General features: G+C 46.2%; 1 protein-coding gene across 8 annotated transcripts in view; it reads left to right on the top strand.

Annotated features, from left to right (window-relative positions):
• Positions 1 to 19,349, top strand: part of ZSWIM8 (zinc finger SWIM-type containing 8) — a 69,660-nt gene that overhangs the window by 20,380 nt on the left and 29,931 nt on the right. For all 8 annotated transcript variants that reach the window (XM_075610640.1, XM_075610639.1, XM_075610641.1 and 5 more), the window contains 8 exons: positions 1,685 to 1,857; positions 3,785 to 3,892; positions 4,101 to 4,182; positions 7,476 to 7,596; positions 10,884 to 11,085; positions 13,108 to 13,283; positions 13,539 to 14,580; positions 15,447 to 15,578. In XM_075610640.1, coding sequence (XP_075466755.1) covers positions 1,685 to 1,857; positions 3,785 to 3,892; positions 4,101 to 4,182; positions 7,476 to 7,596; positions 10,884 to 11,085; positions 13,108 to 13,283; positions 13,539 to 14,580; positions 15,447 to 15,578 — 2,036 coding nt within the window. The remainder of the gene's footprint in view (positions 1 to 1,684; positions 1,858 to 3,784; positions 3,893 to 4,100; positions 4,183 to 7,475; positions 7,597 to 10,883; positions 11,086 to 13,107; positions 13,284 to 13,538; positions 14,581 to 15,446; positions 15,579 to 19,349) is intronic.

Below are 19,349 nucleotides of genomic sequence, written 5' to 3' on the forward strand. Positions count from 1 at the left end.
AGTGTGAGAGCTCAGTCTCTCCCCCCCCACTCAGTGTGAGAGCTCAGTCTCTCCCCTCCCACTCAGTGTGAGAGCTCAGTCTCTCCCCCCCCCCACTCAGTGTGAGAGCTCAGTCTCTCCCCCCCCCACTCAGTGTGAGAGCTCAGTCTCTCTCCCCCCCCCCCCACTCGGTGTGAAAGCTCAGTCTCCCCCCCCCCCCACTCGGTGTGAGAGCTCAGTCTCTCTCTCCCCCCCCCCCCCACTCAGTGTGAGAGCTCAGTCTCTTCCCCCCCCCCACTCAGTGTGAGAGCTCAGTCTCTTCCCCCCCCACTCAGTGTGAGAGCTCGGGGGAGTGGGACTACGGTTTTGGTAATGGGTGCACCCTATATATTTGTATGTCTGTACATTATATTTGTATGTCCTGTATGTATGTCTTCATTTATATAGTGCCATTAATGTACATAGCGCTTCACAGTAGTAATACACGTGACAATCATATAAATAACAAGTAATACAAATAACATATCATGGGAAGAAGTGCTTCAGACATAAAAGTAAAATTTAGGAAAAGGAGTTCTTGCTCCGAAGAGCTTACAATCTAATTGGTAGGAGGAACATACAGATACAGTAGGAGGGCATACTGGTAAGTGTGTCTGCAGGAGGCCAAGCTTTATGTATAAGGTGTCTAGTGTTGGCCACGGAGCTACTCATGCTTCGTTAAGCAAGTGTGTTTTTAGGTGGGTCTTAAAGGTGGATAGGTGGTATTGAGGACAAGGGCATTCCAGAGGTGTGGGGCTGTCAGTAAGGAAGGTGTTGCAAAACACATACAGACATATACACACAGAGGCGCGCACGCACACATATATAGACACTATATATATATATATATATATATATATGTATGTATGTATGTATATATAAATATATTGCACACACACACACCTGTATACCGCCTGTATTACAAAGTGCATAATATTTTTTGCCCACTTAAAGGATTTTTTTAAAATGTGTAACATGAAGTTGGGTATTTAGAGTTTCTGTATAAAGCAAAAGCAGTGCAATTCTGGGGCAAAAAAGTGCACTATATAATATGTACCAAAGTAAAGAAAATCCCATTGAGAGCAATTGGATTTTGTTAAAAATGGAGCAGTTGTTTGTCCCACTAGACCCCCTAGTGGGGCAGACCTAGTAACTTACATACATGAGATATTTAGTTGTGACTTTAATGATAAAGCAGCGCACATTTTCATGATTGCAAATCCTTTTAATCTTAAACCTGCAATGTTGCTTTCATGTGACCCGGCTCATCTAACCCTCTCTATATGTTGCAGAGATGGGACTGCCACAGGTTTTTTTTTTTTAAGCATTCGCGGGCAACAACACACGCATCATTTCCTGTTAGAAAAGCTCAGGCTTAATACAACTATTCTAATTGAGATCTACAAGTGGCCTATATTGTACACACACATTCTCTGCTTAGGAAAGAGCTGTGTGCACATGTGTTTGTTGTTTGTGATACTTGTTTTTAGGAAACCAACATCTTCATAGATGAAATGTGTTTTGTGGTCTTCCAGAAAATAGCTCTCTTCTGTGCAGGATGGCAGAAAATAGCTCTCTTCTGTGCAGGATGGCAGAAAATAGCTCTCTTCTGTGCAGGATGGCAGAAAATGGTGGAACTGGATCGAATGGTTTTTGTCTTTTGCAGGTTTCCACCTGAGTGCCACAGTGATCCCGCCACAAATGCTGCCACCGAAAGGCACCTACAACGTGGCCGTGATGTTTGACCGCTGCCGGATCACCTCTTGCAGCTGTACCTGCGGAGCCGGGGCCAAGTGGTGCTCCCATGTTGTGGCTCTGTGTCTCTTCAGAATACACAATGTAAGTAAGCAGTGTGTTGTTGGGCTCTGGGTAATGTGTTGGTGGCAGCAGGTTGCTGGACAGTATTCCTATTTACTGATCATCCTGCATTGTAAATAGCAGTTAAATGGACTAGAAGCTGATTCTCTGAATTGTTACAGACCCAGGACCTTTGGGAAACTCTATAACCTGTGCATTGGCTGATGAGATTAGAGTGTAAGCCCTCCTGAGCAAGGGTGTATGCTGCTGGTAGTTCTGCTCATAGTATACGGCTTATTGCCCATGGAATTATAAACCGCTGTTCCTATAAACAAAAAAAGTTACTGCACATTAGTAAAGTTGCTTGAAAGGCATTGGCATAAGAATTTCCTCAACTTGGTCTTAAAATCTAGGTCCCTCCCCTAAAAAATAAATCGATCTTTTATTAGTGTGTTCCAGTAAAATGTAAGTGGAGCTGCTACAGATAGCAAGGGTTAATCACCTTTGGAACGCCATGGGAGTTGTCTGCCTGATGTTATCACTGTTTCATTCTTTACGCTTGATTGATCCCTTGGAGACTATTTGCCTCACCACCTAGAGAAATAGACGTGGAAGTCTGATAAACATGCCAGGTGCAGCCCAGAAACAAATCTCTTGAAATTCCCGAGTTTGTGCAGGGAGTGCTTATTTGCATGCCATTACCCAGAATCCCCGGCTGCAGGGTGCGCACTGTATGCTGTGGGAATATGGGGCAAGACAGGTTTGGGGACCGGAGTCGTGAATGTGCTCATAAGTGTTCTTTGTCATTGCTGAATTTGTCTTGGAAGGGAGACATTGAATACCTTTCTTCAGCAAACAGAGCAGCAAGCTCTGTAAGCTAAGCCGAAAAAACAATGCAATTCATGTAAAACTGTGACGCAAGTAATAAAACAGTGACTGTCATTTAGCAAAAAGGTCGGGATATTTCCTCGCCTACGACCCCATGTCGTTTCACCGCTTCTCTATCGGCTTCAGTGCTGAAGGGTGCAGTGTATTGCAAACCCTTGCATCAAGGGTTCTCAACTCCAATCCTTTAGACACCCGCAACAGGTCAGGTTTTCAGGGTATCCCTGCTTCAGCATAGGTGGCTCAATCAGCAGCTTAGTGGAAGATTGAGCCACCTGTGCTGAAGCAGGGGTATCCTGAAAACCTGACCTGTCGGGGGGGGGGTTTAGAGGATTGGAGCCCCTACCTCACAGCTTTGAAATGGTGAAGAAAAGCGGTTTCTCTATTCGGTATTTACCTGTGTTTAGAGACTGGGTCAGCTGAGTTCATTCTCTCGACTCTTGCCATGCGTTAAGAGTGCAGCAAGTCCTATATTGCAGCCAATGATTACAGTGCAACAAATGTACTCCCGACGTTGCAATGTGAATTAAAGCTGCAGTTCAGGCTCCTGTTGTTTTTTTTTTTTTTAACTTCAATAGTTTCATGTGGGCAATCTCTACTTACCTACAGTAAAAAACTGCATAGCTGCTGGCCAATTTGTTCTCCGTCTATTGATCGGCAAATTTTGGCGACATCTTTAAATATGGGGAATGTAAATCATTGCTATAGGAACAAGCATGCTTGTTAAAATAGAATACAAGAAAAAGTTGTTTTTTTTTTAAAACAGAAAATGCTAAAAGTATTTTTTCTTACTACAGAACTGATTTATTAAAAAAAACACACATGCAGGATATTGCCTGAGCTGCAGCTTTAATTGGAATACTGCATGAAAATAAGACTAGACATCCCTTCCTTACGTAGAAATAAGAATAATGCATTTATTGGTAACCGTAACAGATTCATATAAGAGGCAAAGTGGTAAAGTGCCCTGTTCTCTGTTCATGAAGATTGATATAAAAAGCCTATGTCCATAAACTGCATTTTAAACACCCAATGTGCAGCAAAAGTAATGTCTTGTTCTCTCTCTCTCCTCCCTCCCCCCAAGGCATCGGCAGTCTGCCTGCGAGCCCCTGTTTCGGAGTCCCTATCGCGACTGCAGAGAGACCAGTTACAGAAGTTTGCTCAGTACCTGATCAGTGAGCTGCCACAACAGGTGACTACACAGCAATGGCATTTCCGTTGTAGTTCACCTTATCAGACGGACCTGCATGCAGGTGCTTCATAATGTTATGAATGTTAGACCATTTGCAGCGAAAGAACACCGTGAATTTGCATGAAACGTATTAGTCGCTGTTGCTAGTAGTTCAGTTAAAACGGTGTCGGTATGAATGACTTTTAATTACATGTCCTCTTCAATCCAGATTCTTCCCACTGCTCAGCGTCTTTTAGATGAATTGTTGTCTTCACAATCGACTGCCATTAACACAGTGTGCGGAGCTCCAGGTAACGGCCATTCTCACGGGTCTGGGCTCATCATTTGACCAAGGCAAATAGGGCTACTGTTTAGCAGTCTGCTAAGCTAATTGGAATTCAGTACAGAACTCCATGTGTAGTGCTCTCTGTACAGTACAGTACAGAACTCCATGTGTAGTGCTCTCTGTACAGTACAGTACAGAACTCCATGTGTAGTGCTCTCTGTACAGTACAGTACAGAACTCCATGTACAAGCTCTCTGCCCTCGCTTACATTGCACCACAAGCTCTCTGCCCTCCCTTACATTGCACCACAAGCTCTCTGCCCTCCCTTACATTGCACTACAAGCTCTCTGCCCTCCCTTACATTGCACTACAAGCTCTCTGCCCTCCCTTACATTGCACTACAAGCTCCCTGCCCTCCCTTACATTGCACTACAAGCTCCCTGCCCTCCCTTACATTGCACCACAAGCTCTCTGCCCTCCCTTACATTGCACCACAAGCTCTCTGCCCTCCCTTACATTGCACCACAAGCTCTCTGCCCTCCCTTACATTGCACCACAAGCTCTCTGCCCTCCCTTACATTGCACTACAAGCTCTCTGCCCTCCCTTACATTGCACTACAAGCTCCCTGCCCTCCCTTACATTGCACTACAAGCTCTCTGCCCTACCTTACATTGCACTACAAGCTCTCTGCCCTCCCTTACATTGCACTACAAGCTCTCTGCCCTCCCTTACATTGCACGACAAGCTCTCTGCCCTCCCTTACATTGCACCACAAGCTCTCTGCCCTCCCTTACATTGCACTACAAGCTCTCTGCCCTCCCTTACACTGCACCACAAGCTCTCTGCCCTCCCTTACACTGCACTACAAGCTCTCTGCCCTCCCTTACATTGCACTACAAGCTCTCTGCCCTCCCTTACATTGCACTACAAGCTCTCTGCCCTCCCTTACATTGCACCACAAGCTCTCTGCCCTCCCTTACACTGCACCACAAGCTCTCTGCCCTCCCTTACACTGCACTACAAGCTCTCTGCCCTCCCTTACATTGCAGTACAAGCTCTCTGCCCTCCCTTACATTGCACTACAAGCTCTCTGCCCTCCCTTACATTGCACTACAAGCTCCCTGCCCTCCCTTACATTGCACTACAAGCTCTCTGCCCTCCCTTACATTGCACTACAAGCTCTCTGCCCTCCCTTACATTGCACTACAAGCTCTCTGCCCTCCCTTACATTGCATTACAAGCTCTCTGCCCTCCCTTACATTGCACCACAAGCTCTCTGCCCTCCCTTACATTGCACCACAAGCTCTCTGCCCTCCCTTACATTGCACTACAAGCTCTCTGCCCTCCCTTACATTGCACTACAAGCTCTCTGCCCTCCCTTACATTGCACTACAAGCTCCCTGCCCTCCCTTACATTGCACTACAAGCTCTCTGCCCTCCCTTACATTGCACTACAAGCTCTCTGCCCTCCCTTACATTGCATTACAAGCTCTCTGCCCTCCCTTACATTGCACCACAAGCTCTCTGCCCTCCCTTACATTGCACCACAAGCTCTCTGCCCTCCCTTACATTGCGCTACAAGCTCTCTGCCCTCCCTTACATTGCACTACAAGCTCTCTGCCCTCCCTTACATTGCACCACAAGCTCTCTGCCCTCCCTTACACTGCACTACAAGCTCTCTGCCCTCCCTTACATTGCACTACAAGCTCTCTGCCCTCCCTTACATTGCACTACAAGCTCTCTGCCCTCCCTTACATTGCACTACAAGCTCTCTGCCCTCCCTTACATTGCACTACAAGCTCTCTGCCCTCCCTTACATTGCACTACAAGCTCTCTGCCCTCCCTTACATTGCACTACAAGCTCTCTGCCCTCCCTTACATTGCACTACAAGCTCTCTGCCCTCCCTTACATTGCACTACATGCTCTCTGCCCTCCCTTACATTGCACTACAAGCTCTCTGCCCTCCCTTACATTGCACTACATGCTCTCTGCCCTCCCTTACATTGCACTACATGCTCTCTGCCCTCCCTTACATTGCACTACAAGCTCTCTGCCCTCCCTTACATTGCACTACAAGCTCTCTGCCCTCCCTTACATTGCACTACAAGCGCTCTGCCCTCCCTTACATTGCACTACATGCTCTCTGCCCTCCCTTACATTGCACTACAAGCTCTCTGCCCTCCCTTACACTGCACTACAAGCTCTCTGCCCTCCCTTACATTGCACTACAAGCTCTCTGCCCTCCCTTACATTGCACTACATGCTCTCTGCCCTCCCTTACATTGCACTACATGCTCTCTGCCCTCCCTTACATTGCACTACAAGCTCTCTGCCCTCCCTTACATTGCACTACATGCTCTCTGCCCTCCCTTACATTGCACTACATGCTCTCTGCCCTCCCTTACATTGCACTACAAGCTCTCTGCCCTCCCTTACATTGCACTACAAGCTCTCTGCCCTCCCTTACATTGCACTACATGCTCTCTGCCCTCCCTTACATTGCACTACATGCTCTCTGCCCTCCCTTACATTGCACTACAAGCTCTCTGCCCTCCCTTACACTGCACTACAAGCTCTCTGCCCTCCCTTACACTGCACTACAAGCTCTCTGCCCTCCCTTACATTGCACTACAAGCTCTCTGCCCTCCCTTACATTGCACTACAAGCTCTCTGCCCTCCCTTACATTGCACTACAAGCTCTCTGCCCTCCCTTACATTGCACTACAAGCTCTCTGCCCTCCCTTACATTGCACTACAAGCTCTCTGCCCTCCCTTACATTCCACTACAAGCTCTCTGCCCTCCCTTACATTGCACTACAAGCTCTCTGCCCTCCCTTACATTGCACTACAAGCTCTCTGCCCTCCCTTACATTGCACTACAAGCTCTCTGCCCTCCCTTACATTGCACTACAAGCTCTCTGCCCTCCCTTACATTGCACTACAAGCTCTCTGCCCTCCCTTACATTGCACTACAAGCTCTCTGCCCTCCCTTACATTGCACTACAAGCTCTCTGCCCTCCCTTACATTGCACTACAAGCTCTCTGCCCTCCCTTACATTGCACTACAAGCTCTCTGCCCTCCCTTACATTGCACTACAAGCTCTCTGCTCTCCCTTACATTGCACTACAAGCTCTCTGCCCTCCCTTACATTGCACTACATGCTCTCTGCCCTCCCTTACATTGCACTACAAGCTCTCTGCCCTCCCTTACATTGCACTACATGCTCTCTGCCCTCCCTTACATTGCACTACATGCTCTCTGCCCTCCCTTACATTGCATTACAAGCTCAATGCAGAAGTGGTGTTTACCCTGCAGATCCCACAGCTGGACCCTCTGCCTCCGATCAGAGCACGTGGTACTTGGATGAATCCACCTTGAGTGATAACATAAAGAAAACGCTCCATAAGTTCTGCGGTCCTTCTCCTGTTGTCTTCAGGTATTTTCCAGATCTTTTTGATCGGATTGGCTCCTAGGAAACCTTCACAAACTGATTTGGGGTGTTTTTTTATTCTTTTGCCCTACTTATTTCCTTTATCTTGTTACCCAGAGCACTTGACCAAATGTCTCTTGAGATGCAATATCCATCTTTGTAATCGCTCATTATTTTAGTAACACAGGCCATTCGAGTTGATATTTTGGTCCAAACCCCCCCCCCCCCCCTGGGAGGTTGCCAGTGAACAGAAATGTCATGCTGCTAGTACAGGTATGAATAATTTGTAAGCGAGAATAGGAAGGATGAAAGAATAACCGCTACTGATCTCATTGTGTTATCTTATGTTTTTCCTGCAGCCTCATTTCAATCAAAGCTTCCTGGAATCAAAGCTTTTGCAGTTGTCTTTCTGAAATGAAATCATTTTCCATGTTACATTATAAATTCTGCCCAGATCACCATGAGATGCGAATCCATTCCTGTCTCTCCGAGCCTACATTTTCCATACAAACTCCGCAGGAGCGCTGTAAAGCAGCAAAGCATTAGAATAAAGCATTAGATCAGGAAAACATAGCGTGCCAAATTTGTTTTCACAGTAACATGAATTTAACTTTGTCCTAGAGACTTTGCAATCATTTTTTTTTTTTTGAACCAACACGAAAGTTACACAGATATAGGTTTGAGTCGGCGGAGGGCCATCCAGGTTGATATAGCGGGGGAGACATTCAGAGACTTTGATCAGTGCAGCAAGTGTGAGGTCAGGGGTAGAAAGGTAAATGTGTGTGTCATTGGCATAGAGGTGATCTTTAAACCCTTGATATGTGATAAGGTCACCTAAAGTGTGTGTAAAGAAAAGAGGTCCTAGGACAGAGCCCTGAGGTAAACCCACAGAGATCGATGGAGGTTGTGGTGTTGGCAAATGAGACACTGAAAGTACAATGGGAGAGGTAAGAGGAAACCCAGGATAGAGCTCTGTTACGGATACCAAGAGTATGGGAAATGTGAAGTAGAAGAGGGTAGTCCACAGTATAAAAAGGTTGCAGAGAGGTCGAGTAATATGAGCAGAGTGTAATAATTTGTCTTTTGCAGCATTGAGGTCATTGGTTATTTTGGTGAGGGCTGTTTCAGTGGAGTGAGCAGTGTGGAAGCCAGATTGTAGAGGGTGTAATAGAGAATAGGTGAGAAAGTGGAGCAAGCGAAAGAACACAAGGCGTTTAAGAGGCAAAAGGCAGGAGGGAGACAGGGCGATAATTATAGAGACAGGTAGGAGCAAGCTTGCTGTTTTTGAGTAAAGGTAGAACTGTTGCGTGCTTGAAGGAGACAGGAAAGGTACCAGAGTAGAGGGAGGCGTTGAAAATATGTCTAAGTGTAGGTATTAGAGTAGGAGCAAGAGGTTTGAATAGATGGTGGGTAATGGGATCAAGAGGACATGTGGTAGAGGGAGAAGAGATCAGTATTGACCCGTCCTCCTCTGTGACAGAGGAAAAGGAGTCTAGGAAGGCAGGAGGATAGTTAGGAATGGGTTTAGATTCTGAGGAGGATACAGATGGGATGTCTTGGTGAATAGAATCCACTTTTGTATTGAAATAGTTAGCAAAGTCCTGAGGTGAAATAGAGGGAGAAAGACCAGTAACAGATGGTCTGAGTAGAGATCCAAAGAGAGATTTGTGTGTGTTGATTAGTGCTGAAAAGTAGGTTTGTTTAGCCTGGGAGTGGGCAGAATGGAAACAGGATTTATTTGTAGTGAAGGTAGTCTGCGAGAGTATGAGATTTCGTCTTGAAACATTTAGAGGAGCGAGTGCAGGAGCGAAGCTTATGTGTGTGGCAGTTTAACCAGGGTCTGGGGTTAGAAGGGTGAGAGCAGGAGAGAAAAAAACTTGTTTGTGTGTGTAGATCAAGAGGAGAGGATAGGGCAGAGTTGTAGTTCCTGACCAGGATGTCGGAGTCTGTAGTGGGGCTGAGAGGGAGGAGCACAAAGTAGAGTCAAGAGCCGGGAGGTTAATGAAACGCAGGTTTCTGCAGAAACGAGGGGTAGTTAGAGGTGGAGAAGGGGAGAAGTGAGAGAGCAAAAACGAGTTAAGATGATTGGTCAGAGAGAGGAAAGGGGAAAATGGAGAAGTCAGAGAACGAAACGTTTTAGTGAAAACTTGGTCCTGGTCCAGTGTTGAAGGCCAAAAGAAGAGGTTAGGGAGAGAAAACGGGAAGCCCAAGGGAGAGAGTGGTCATCAATATGGCAATTTAAGTCCCTAAGGAGAAGAACAGGGGAGTCTGAGGAGAGAAAGGAGAGCCAGGATTAAAAGTGAGAGAGAGACCGAAGGGAGATCAGTAGAGGTAGGTTGGCCATAGATGACCGCCGTGTGGAAAGGTAGAGGAGAAAACTGCTGGACAGTGTGAGTCTCATAGGAAGGAAAGGAAGGATTCTGTAACGGCAGATTAAGGAGAGGAGGAGCCCCACGCCTCCACCCCTGCCATCAAGGCGAGGATTGTGGGAGAAAGAATGGCCACCATAAGAGAGGACAAGCTTCTAATGCTGAGTCAGACAGAGGGAGTTATTGTAAAGAGGAGCAGAGAGTGAGGAGAAAAAGAAGTCATGTACAGAGATGAATTTGTTCGAAAGGGAGTGTGCATTCCAAAGGGGAAAGGGAGAGAGGAGGGAGCTTGACGTGGAATGGGTATGAGGTTAGAGGGGATTACTTCACGAGGAGGTGCGATTGCATGTGAGAGGCAAGGACAAGAGCATGTAGAAATAAGACTGGGAACAGCATTGGGAAAAATGTACCCAGAAGCTAAGAGGAGAAGCAAGACTGTGAGGAGGATTTATAGGGGTGGGTTTTAGAGCAGGTGTTATAGCTGAGAGAAGTCAAAGGGCGCACCTAGGAAAGCTGTTCATGTGGATGGAGAAGTGGAGAAGGGAGAAGGGAGGAGAGATGAGGAAATATGAATGGAGTTGGTGACGTATGGTTTGTAGAAAGAAAATTGTCGTTTGGAAAGAACTGTGGTTAGAGCGAATATAAATAGCAGAGGAGGCATGGCAGTGTTGAGTAGCCGGAGTGGTGGTCAATAAATATGGAGTTGGGTTAAGAGCAATGTGGAAAATGTGAGAAATCCAATCTACGAATGGGGGTGCTGCAGCGTGAAGGACGCTGTGTCGTGAGTCTGTGATAGAAAATGTCGTCCTTTCCAGCGCCGTTCAAATCCAGAATCCATGGCCAGTCGATGAAAAGTTGTCCATTTCTTGTTCCCCCTCTTGTTGAACGTTTTCAATAAAATCCTTTTACATTTGTCCAAACCAGTGATGTGAACTCCATGTACCTCTCTTCCACCGAGCCTCCGGCGGCTGCCGAGTGGGCCTGTCTCCTGCGTCCCTTGCGAGGGAGGGAACCTGAGGGCATCTGGAACCTGTTGTCCATAGTTCGGGAGATGTTCAAGAGACGGGACACCAATGCTGCCCCTTTACTGGAGATCCTAACAGACCAGTGTCTGACTTATGAGCAGGTATTACTGGAAGATGTGGAAAAACAGAAATAAACTGTGCGCTACTATCTATCTCCTTATTATAATTGAATACAGTGCAGTGACTAAACCATATATAAATAAAGTAAACCACAATACCACAGTGAATAAGTGATTAAATAATTAAATTATAACATAACCGTGTGGTTGATATGGGCGTCTGCTGCTATAAACATTAGGGGTGGCTCAGCACCCCACACACTCTAAGAAATGGAAACAAAAAGAAAACAGCGCACAACGCCAAATAGTGAAGTAAGTAATAGAATGTATTACAATATTAAAGGGGTAATAAATCTGCGTACATCAGATAGAAATAACATGTGCATTTAGTGCATATCACACTGGTTACCACTCTGTAGCTGTAAAACAGGACGGTCTGGCACTCAGCTGTCTCTGCAGGAGCCTCTATGATGGTTCTGGGGCATAGGATCCTTCATGCACTCCTCACACAGCAGGACGCTGCTCACAAGGGGATTCCTTTCAAGCAGCCTGGTAATACTGCAGATTCAGACACTTAGTGGGACCGCTCCTCAACCGGTGGTATACTGCCTCCAGGGGAATTCCCCTACAGTCCCCCGTCTCTCCTGTGTAGATTCGCTGCTTTCCCAGCTGCTATGATCTTAGGGCAGTCCAGAGCTGTTGGAATTGCTCTACAAACACTTCCGCAACTGCAGGGGCTTACACAGCGTGCCACGATGCCGCTCCGTCACGTGGTGTAGCGGAGTGACGTCACAGTTCTCGTGGCAATGGAGGAATCAATAGGGAGGAAGAAGGAGAGTCCCTTACAGTCTCTTGCCGGCGCAGAAATCGCTCAGTTAGCACGGTGGCAGCCAATATAAGCTGATGGTGATACAGATCCAAAGGATGAATATAGGCAAAATTATGGCATTAATACATCCAACATGTTTCGTAGATCTAACTTCTTCCCTGAAGAAGTAGTTAGATCTACGAAACATGTTGGATGTATCAATGCCATAACGAGAACTGTGACGTCACTCCGCTACACCACGTGACGGAGCGGCATCGTGGCACGCTGTGTAAGCCCCTGCAGTTGCGGAAGTGTTTGCAGAGCACATGTTATTTCTATCTGATGTACGCAGATTTATTACCCCTTTAATATTGTGACAGGGGAATCTTTGGGAACAGCAAAAGGGGGTATTTGAAAAGAGTGATTTTCTTTTTTTTTTCCCCATGTCATTTTTATTTAAGACGGCGTTTCTTTAACAGTGATGTGTACCAAGTGTTCAAAGTATCTGCTGCTAGACAACGTTGTTACATTGTGTCTTCCTTTTATCTATCGAGAACTTTACGTTCTGTGTAATGACACCATTATTATAATGATACCTGGAACTCCCTGTACCATGAATGACATCTCCAAAATGGCTGCTCCTTGTGCTGCTCTTTCTTAATATACATTCAGACCTTAAATAAGCTTCTGGAAACAAACAAACGTGTATTGTATTTGTTTGTAGTCTACCTTTTAGGGCTGTATAAAGTGTATATGTACATTTCCATTTCACAGATTTATTAGACATCTGCTGTTCATGATGCTAGTATGCAATACTCTAAAGTATTAAAATACTGTGCATAGAGGTTTTTTTGTTGTTATTTTTTTGCCTTGATGCTACGCGACTAAGGGATCCATTCACGAAAATAGTTCATACGTGTATGATGGCTATCACACTTCAGTGCAGGGGGTGCTCAACTGCAGCCCTCTTCTTCACCCCCCACTCCCCCATGGGTCAGGTTTTCAGGATATCCCCAGCTTCAGCACAGGTTGCTCAATTAGCGGCTCAGTCGAAGACCTGTGCTGAATCTGGCATATCCTGGAAACCTGATCTGTTGGGGGGGATGGGGGGGGAGGGAGCTTGAGGACTGGAGTTGAGCACCCCTGCTTTGTGAATAGACCCCTAGTGGAAGTCTATGGGAATGGATAGGAACAGTGGTGCCTTTGGTGTATGTATCCAGGTTTTAGTGCAGCATTGCTCTCCTTTGTGTCTACAGATAACAGGCTGGTGGTACAGTGTGCGCACGTCTGCATCTCACAGCAGCGCCAGCGGGCACACAGGTCGCAGTAACGGGCAGTCGGAAGTTGCTGCTCATGCATGTGCTAGTATGTGTGATGAGATGGTTGTCCTCTGGAGGCTGGCTATTTTGGATCCTACAATCAGCCCTCAAAGGTTGGTATGGGAAAGTATGTGCGTGTGTGTGTGATATATCTATAATTTCATAAGAAATAATTACCAGCATCAGAGAGAATACAGAACTAGGTAGTTCAATGAAGATAAGACTTTATTAAAGCATGCATCACACCCAGGGACAGTGCAGGCTGCTGTATACTTGAATATTTAAATAGTTCAGTGCCACATCTTTCATCATGTCTGTGCTATCGTCACCTTTCCATTTTGCTCTATTTCCCTATCTCCACACCTCAGGCGCAGGGACCTTTGTGCCCAGCTCCGTCAGTGGCAGCTGAAGGTCATTGAGAACGTCAAGAGGGGTCAGCACAAGAAGTCTCTAGATAAGCTCTTCCAGGGCTTCAAGCCAGCAGTGGAGGCTTGCTATTTCAACTGGGAGGAAGCCTACCCTATCCCTGGCATCACCTACTGCAGCACGGACAAGAAGAACTCATTCTGCTGGGTCAAGGCCTTCCAGCAGAGGAGCTGCAGGCTACAGTGCACTGAAGCGGTTTGCGAAGGTGGTCGGGCGCAGGGGCATGAGAGCTGCTTGCACTTTGGAGACCGGTCACGTCCATCCTCACAGGAGATGTCAGTGCGTCCTAAAGAGCTGATGGGCAAACGGAAGGTGGCCTCAGAAGTCCCCCAGAGAGTCCTGAGACGGCTTTCTGCAGAGGGAGGAGAGAAGGCAGTATATAAATCTGCAGTGAACAAGCCGAAGATACCGGCAAGTAAGTGTCTGGCCAGCAAGCACAGCGGTAAACGCCGGATGAGCAGTGAAGACAGCTCACTGGAGCCAGACATGGCTGAGATGAGCCTGGATGACAGCAGCCTGGCACTAGGAGCTGAAGCCAGCAACACCTTCAGCTTCATAGAATCACCTCTAAGCAGGAGATACCAGGACAACTTTGAGGATGAAGGTGGGGTCTACTACTCGGAAGGGCTCGAACCAGGGGTCGAGACCAGTCCAGCGACAACGAAGACGGATGCCGATCCCACAGTGGAGACTGCTGCTGCCAGTGGAGAAGAAGACCTGACCTCTGTAGACAACGGGGGCAAAAGCCTGAAACCAGAGGAGGTGGCGCAAAATGGAGCTGTGGGAGGTGGTGGAAAGGAAAGCAAAGGAACAGAAGAGGGTGAGGGACGAGAAAGGGGTGGGGAGGAAGATGACTACCAGGCGTATTATCTGAACCCCCAAGAGGCAGTGAAGAACGAAGAAGAGAAAGCAGAGGGAGGGACTGAGGAAGAGCAAGACATCTTTGCAGGAATAAAACCTTTGGAGCAGGAGAACAGAATGGAGGTAACATAGACCCATAGTGGTCTGATTATGTAAAACATATTCATTTAGGTTGAAAATAGATGTAAACAAAGTGTAAACAAAAAAAAACCCAGTACAATATATGCCAATTATGTCTAGTGGGGGGATGTGGGGGGTATCCTTCTGGACTCAAATTACTCTATGGAACAATGGGCTACCCCTGTGGAATAGGCTTACAGATACCACACAAGTGATATATAGTTGTTAAGGTTTTTTCAGTCTCATTTCAAGGTAATGTGGTGAGGGCAGTAATTAACGCTTTTGATATTCTCCTATTTTGCTACCCTCACGATTATTGTCAGATATCTGCACTGCTCCGATAACATGTGCTTTAGTAGTATAGTGTAATAATTGTAACTTTATTATATGTAGCGCTTTTCTCCCAAAGGTACCCAAGGTATTTCAGTTACAATATTACATGTAGTACGCGGTTCTGTATATAGAATTTTAAAGGTACAGACACTGCCCCAATGAGCTTACAATCCGTTTGGTGCCAGAGGAACAGTGAGATAAGGCTGGGGTTCTCAACTCCAGTCCTCAAGTCCCCCGCAACAGGTCAGGTTTTGAGGATATCACACTACAGGCGGCTCAGTCTTTGACTGAGCCACTGATTGAGCCACCTGTGCTGAAGCTGGGATATCTTCAACCTGACCTGTTGGGGGGGGTCTGGAGGACTGGAGTTGAGAATCACTGAGTTAAGGTGACCTAGCCATAGTGACAGGAAGTGGACACTGAGATATGAATCGGGCGCCCCTACTTTTTAACTGATCGAGTGACAGTACGTACAAGCAGGAAGAACTTTTTAAAGCAAGTAGACAAAAATTAACAATGTTGTGTTGTGTTCTCAGGTCCTGTTTGCTTGTGCTGAGGCTTTATACGCTCATGGTTACAGCAGCGAAGCTTGTAGTCTTACCGTGCAACTAGCTCAGGACTTGCTGGTCAACCCACCAGACCTCAAGGTGGAGCAGCCTCCAACCAAGGTAACAAAACATGCCTGTGTGACCAGCCTTGAATTGCAAGCACTCCAATACAATTGGTGCATTGCTATTGAGAGGGCAGGGCTCAAAAAGGGATGTGTCAGAGCCTGTTTCAGAAGAGGAAGGGGATGTGACTTTGTAAATGGTTGCTATGGAAACACAATGCTTGTTGCATGATAATACATTAAAGATGTCATTCACAGTTATTATTTTTTTTAATGAAATACTACAAGTATTTTCTCATAGTACAGAACTGATTAATTTAAAAAACAACAACAAAAAAACACATACATGTGGATATTGCATGGTCTGCAGCTTTAAATCAGCAAAACATGGAGAGAATAAAATCCTACTAATAAAACAAAAATAAAGAAATTAGTTTTGTAGTATTGGATATTATAAAACCCCAGGCAATATGGGTAATAGGAAGACCCATTTAATGGTTAATTATTTATATCTACAAACGGTGGTGAGAGCAGTTTCTGCTCTAATTGGTTGGTTGCAAGGTGTAGCAAGCAATATTGTTACATAAATATGCTGAACGTACCTTGTATATTAGATTCCCACACTTTAACCCTGCATAAGGCTCATGAAAAAGTGCTGCAGATGAGGGTCCAATTCAGACAACTCGGGGAAATCCGCAGCAGGAGAAAGTGACCCAAGGAGATTAGACATGGGGGGAGCTCACACCCTCCAGTCTCTGTGCACCAACTGCAGAACTTTGCCCTCACTGTAAATCGGGTCCGCCTGGCTCGTGAGTAGTTATAGCAGCAATACTGCAGAAGAAAAAACAGGTAGCGCTATGTCCTAAAAAGTAGGCCGGCTGCCTATGATATAACTCTGACCCCTGGTCAGACAACGGAAGTGGAAAGAAAGTTATATCTGTGGCGCTCTGCACTAATGATAACTATAATAGAAAATGATAAATAAAAATAATAATAAATATCAATATACAACCAGTATCAGTGATGTGGCCCGTCCATTGAGGTGCTCCACGTGGTGATAAGGTACATGAAAAGATAAAAAAATCATAGCATAATAAATACTGCAACAAACAATAGACCAACATATAACACACACTTAATACTAGACAAACGCTGAGAACAACAGGTGACAATTACTAGTATAAACATATTTAATTAAGACATATCATGGATAAAATACATATAAAAAAGGTCCTAACAGGACACTCATACTCAGGTGGGGGGTACCTGCTTACCAGAGGCAAGGAGGTATCGGACAATGGATATATCAAAGAGTATCCCCTCTTATGGACAAACAGCTGGTGGCTCTGGCGTCTGCTCTTGGGCGTGGAGCTCCCCTGTTCACACGGGGACCGACCTCTCCAGTCTGTGGCGTTACTTCATTCCTCCCTTTTTGTAATTGTTTTTTTATGTGAAGCATGTGACAATATATAATTCTACATTCTTACCCAAGCTGGCAAGCGTTTGGCGCTCTTGTTCTAAGTCTGACAAAATCCTGATTGTGTGACTAACATAATGGCCGCCTTCTGGGTGCTGCAGTCTGTGAAATGCTGCAGCTGATATGTAACATTCTATTACTGAGTGTAACACATTGTTGTTACAGCTTACAGAGCAATACAAGTGTTTGGAACACTGCAACAGATCTGTTTGATACTTTATTGCAAAGCACATAGCTCAAAAAGGCTTTCATCAGCCTGTTTCAAAACAGGAAGTGGATAGGACGTTCAAAATGGTTGCTGTAGCAACCAAAGGATGATCAGTACGTTAAAAAATTCATTAAAAAAATGGCATTATATGCAGACAGTATTTAAGTAATAACCCCCAAAGAACAGGGCATTAGGCCTCGGACATGGTCAGCGCTGACCCGTGCTGAGGCGCGCTGCTGCTCGGCACTGAGCCCCTGCAGCCACAATGAGAGCGGCTTTAGCAGGGGCTCGCGCATGCTTCTGCACGCCTGCGGAAGCGTGTCTTGCCAAATCTTTAGTTTCTGTGCTCGCCGGAGCGCAGGGCCGGTCACGTGAGCTGTTCGCCCAATGAGGGCGAACCAGCTCTGTGACGTCACTGGCCCGCTCCCAGACACGCCCACGGACAGCGTGCGCTCTAAGGCCAGGGAAAGCATCGCAGACACACAAACCTTTCCCCTCACTCTCCTGTGCGGAGCTCTCTGCAGACATACACACCAACAAAACAGACTGCTGCCCCCTATACATCCACAAAACACACACCAGCAGCCCCCCTCCCCTACACCCACAGCAGCCCCCCTGTAAACCCACACACTGCAGACACACACCAACAACACTCTGCACCCCTCCACCCACAAAACAAAAACACTGCAGCCCCCCCTCTGCAACCACAAAACACACACTGCAGAGATACACACAAACCAACTAAACAGGCTCTGCCACCTCTACATCCACAAAACACACACCAGCAGCCCCCCTCCCCTACACCCACAGCAGCCCCCCTGTAAACCCACACACTGCAGACACACACCAACAACACTCTGCACCCCTCCACCCACAAAACAAAAACACTGCAGCCCCCCCTCTGCAACCACAAAACACACACTGCAGAGATACACACAAACCAACTAAACAGGCTCTGCCACCTCTACATCCACAAAAACACACCAGCAGCCCCCCCCCCCCTAGACCCACTGCAGCCCTCTGTAAACCCACACACTGCAGACACACACACAAAACACTGCAGCCCCCTCCTCTACACCCACAAAACACACAGTAGACATACACCAATAAAACACACTGCTGGCCTCTTTTACACCCACATAACACACAGTAGACATACACCAATAAAACACACCGCTGGCCTCTTTTACACCCTCAAAATGCGCACACACACACCCCAATAAAATACTCTGCTGACCCCCCTTTACCCACAAAATACAAACCTTTCCCCTCACTCTCCTGTGCGGAGCTCTCTGCAGGCAGGGTGGGGGAGGAGTCAGTGCCTTGCTGCTGCCTCCTGTCCAATCACCTCCCCTGACTGAGAGCTGATCTCACTCTTTTGTGAATGAGAACCGAATGCTGATTGGCTGAAAAACTTTACCGGGTTGCCAAAAATTCCGGGCCATTACTGATTGGTTAAAATTCTGGGCATTATCCAATCAGAGAGCAGGGATTTCAGTAATGCCCGGAATTTACCAGCTTTAGCCTATAATGAGGTATACATGAATAATTCCACAACGCGCAGACGTTTCTCTGCAGCATTGAAGACTGACAGTGATGCATATGAGTACTGATCTCATTAAATAATAGTCCTCTTTAGATCAGAGTGTACCCCCTCACACTTCTGTGATTTTTATTTTTTGTGACAATCTACGTATGTGCTACCAATTTTTTAGAATTAAGTTTGAATTAAAATTATTTTTAATGCTAAAGTTTTGTGATAAAGTAAACTTTCTCCCGAGGTTTTTTTTGAAGTGTGTGGCACAAGGGGTCTTTCTGCTCTCCTTTGTACTGATTCTATGATATACCTATTGATCTGAACCAGCACCCCCTCACCTACGTTACCCCTATATCTGAAGCAGGATTACTCTTCTCTTTGAATGAAAAATAATGTCGGGGGAGATAAAAACATGAAAAAAATAAGTGACCATAATTTAAAATACAAAAAGATGTGATCGCTCAGTGGAATGAGCAGGGGCGTTCCCAAAAAAAGCCGGTAGATTCATGCACATAAACATACATAGTGACACCAGGAAAAGAAATGCAGTGTGTGCAAAAAAATGATTTTTGATAAGCATTCGTCAGAATGATCTAATGTAACGAGG

The sequence above is a fragment of the Ascaphus truei genome, chromosome 8 (assembly GCF_040206685.1).
Source record: "Ascaphus truei isolate aAscTru1 chromosome 8, aAscTru1.hap1, whole genome shotgun sequence".
Lineage (NCBI taxonomy): Eukaryota > Metazoa > Chordata > Amphibia > Anura > Ascaphidae > Ascaphus > Ascaphus truei.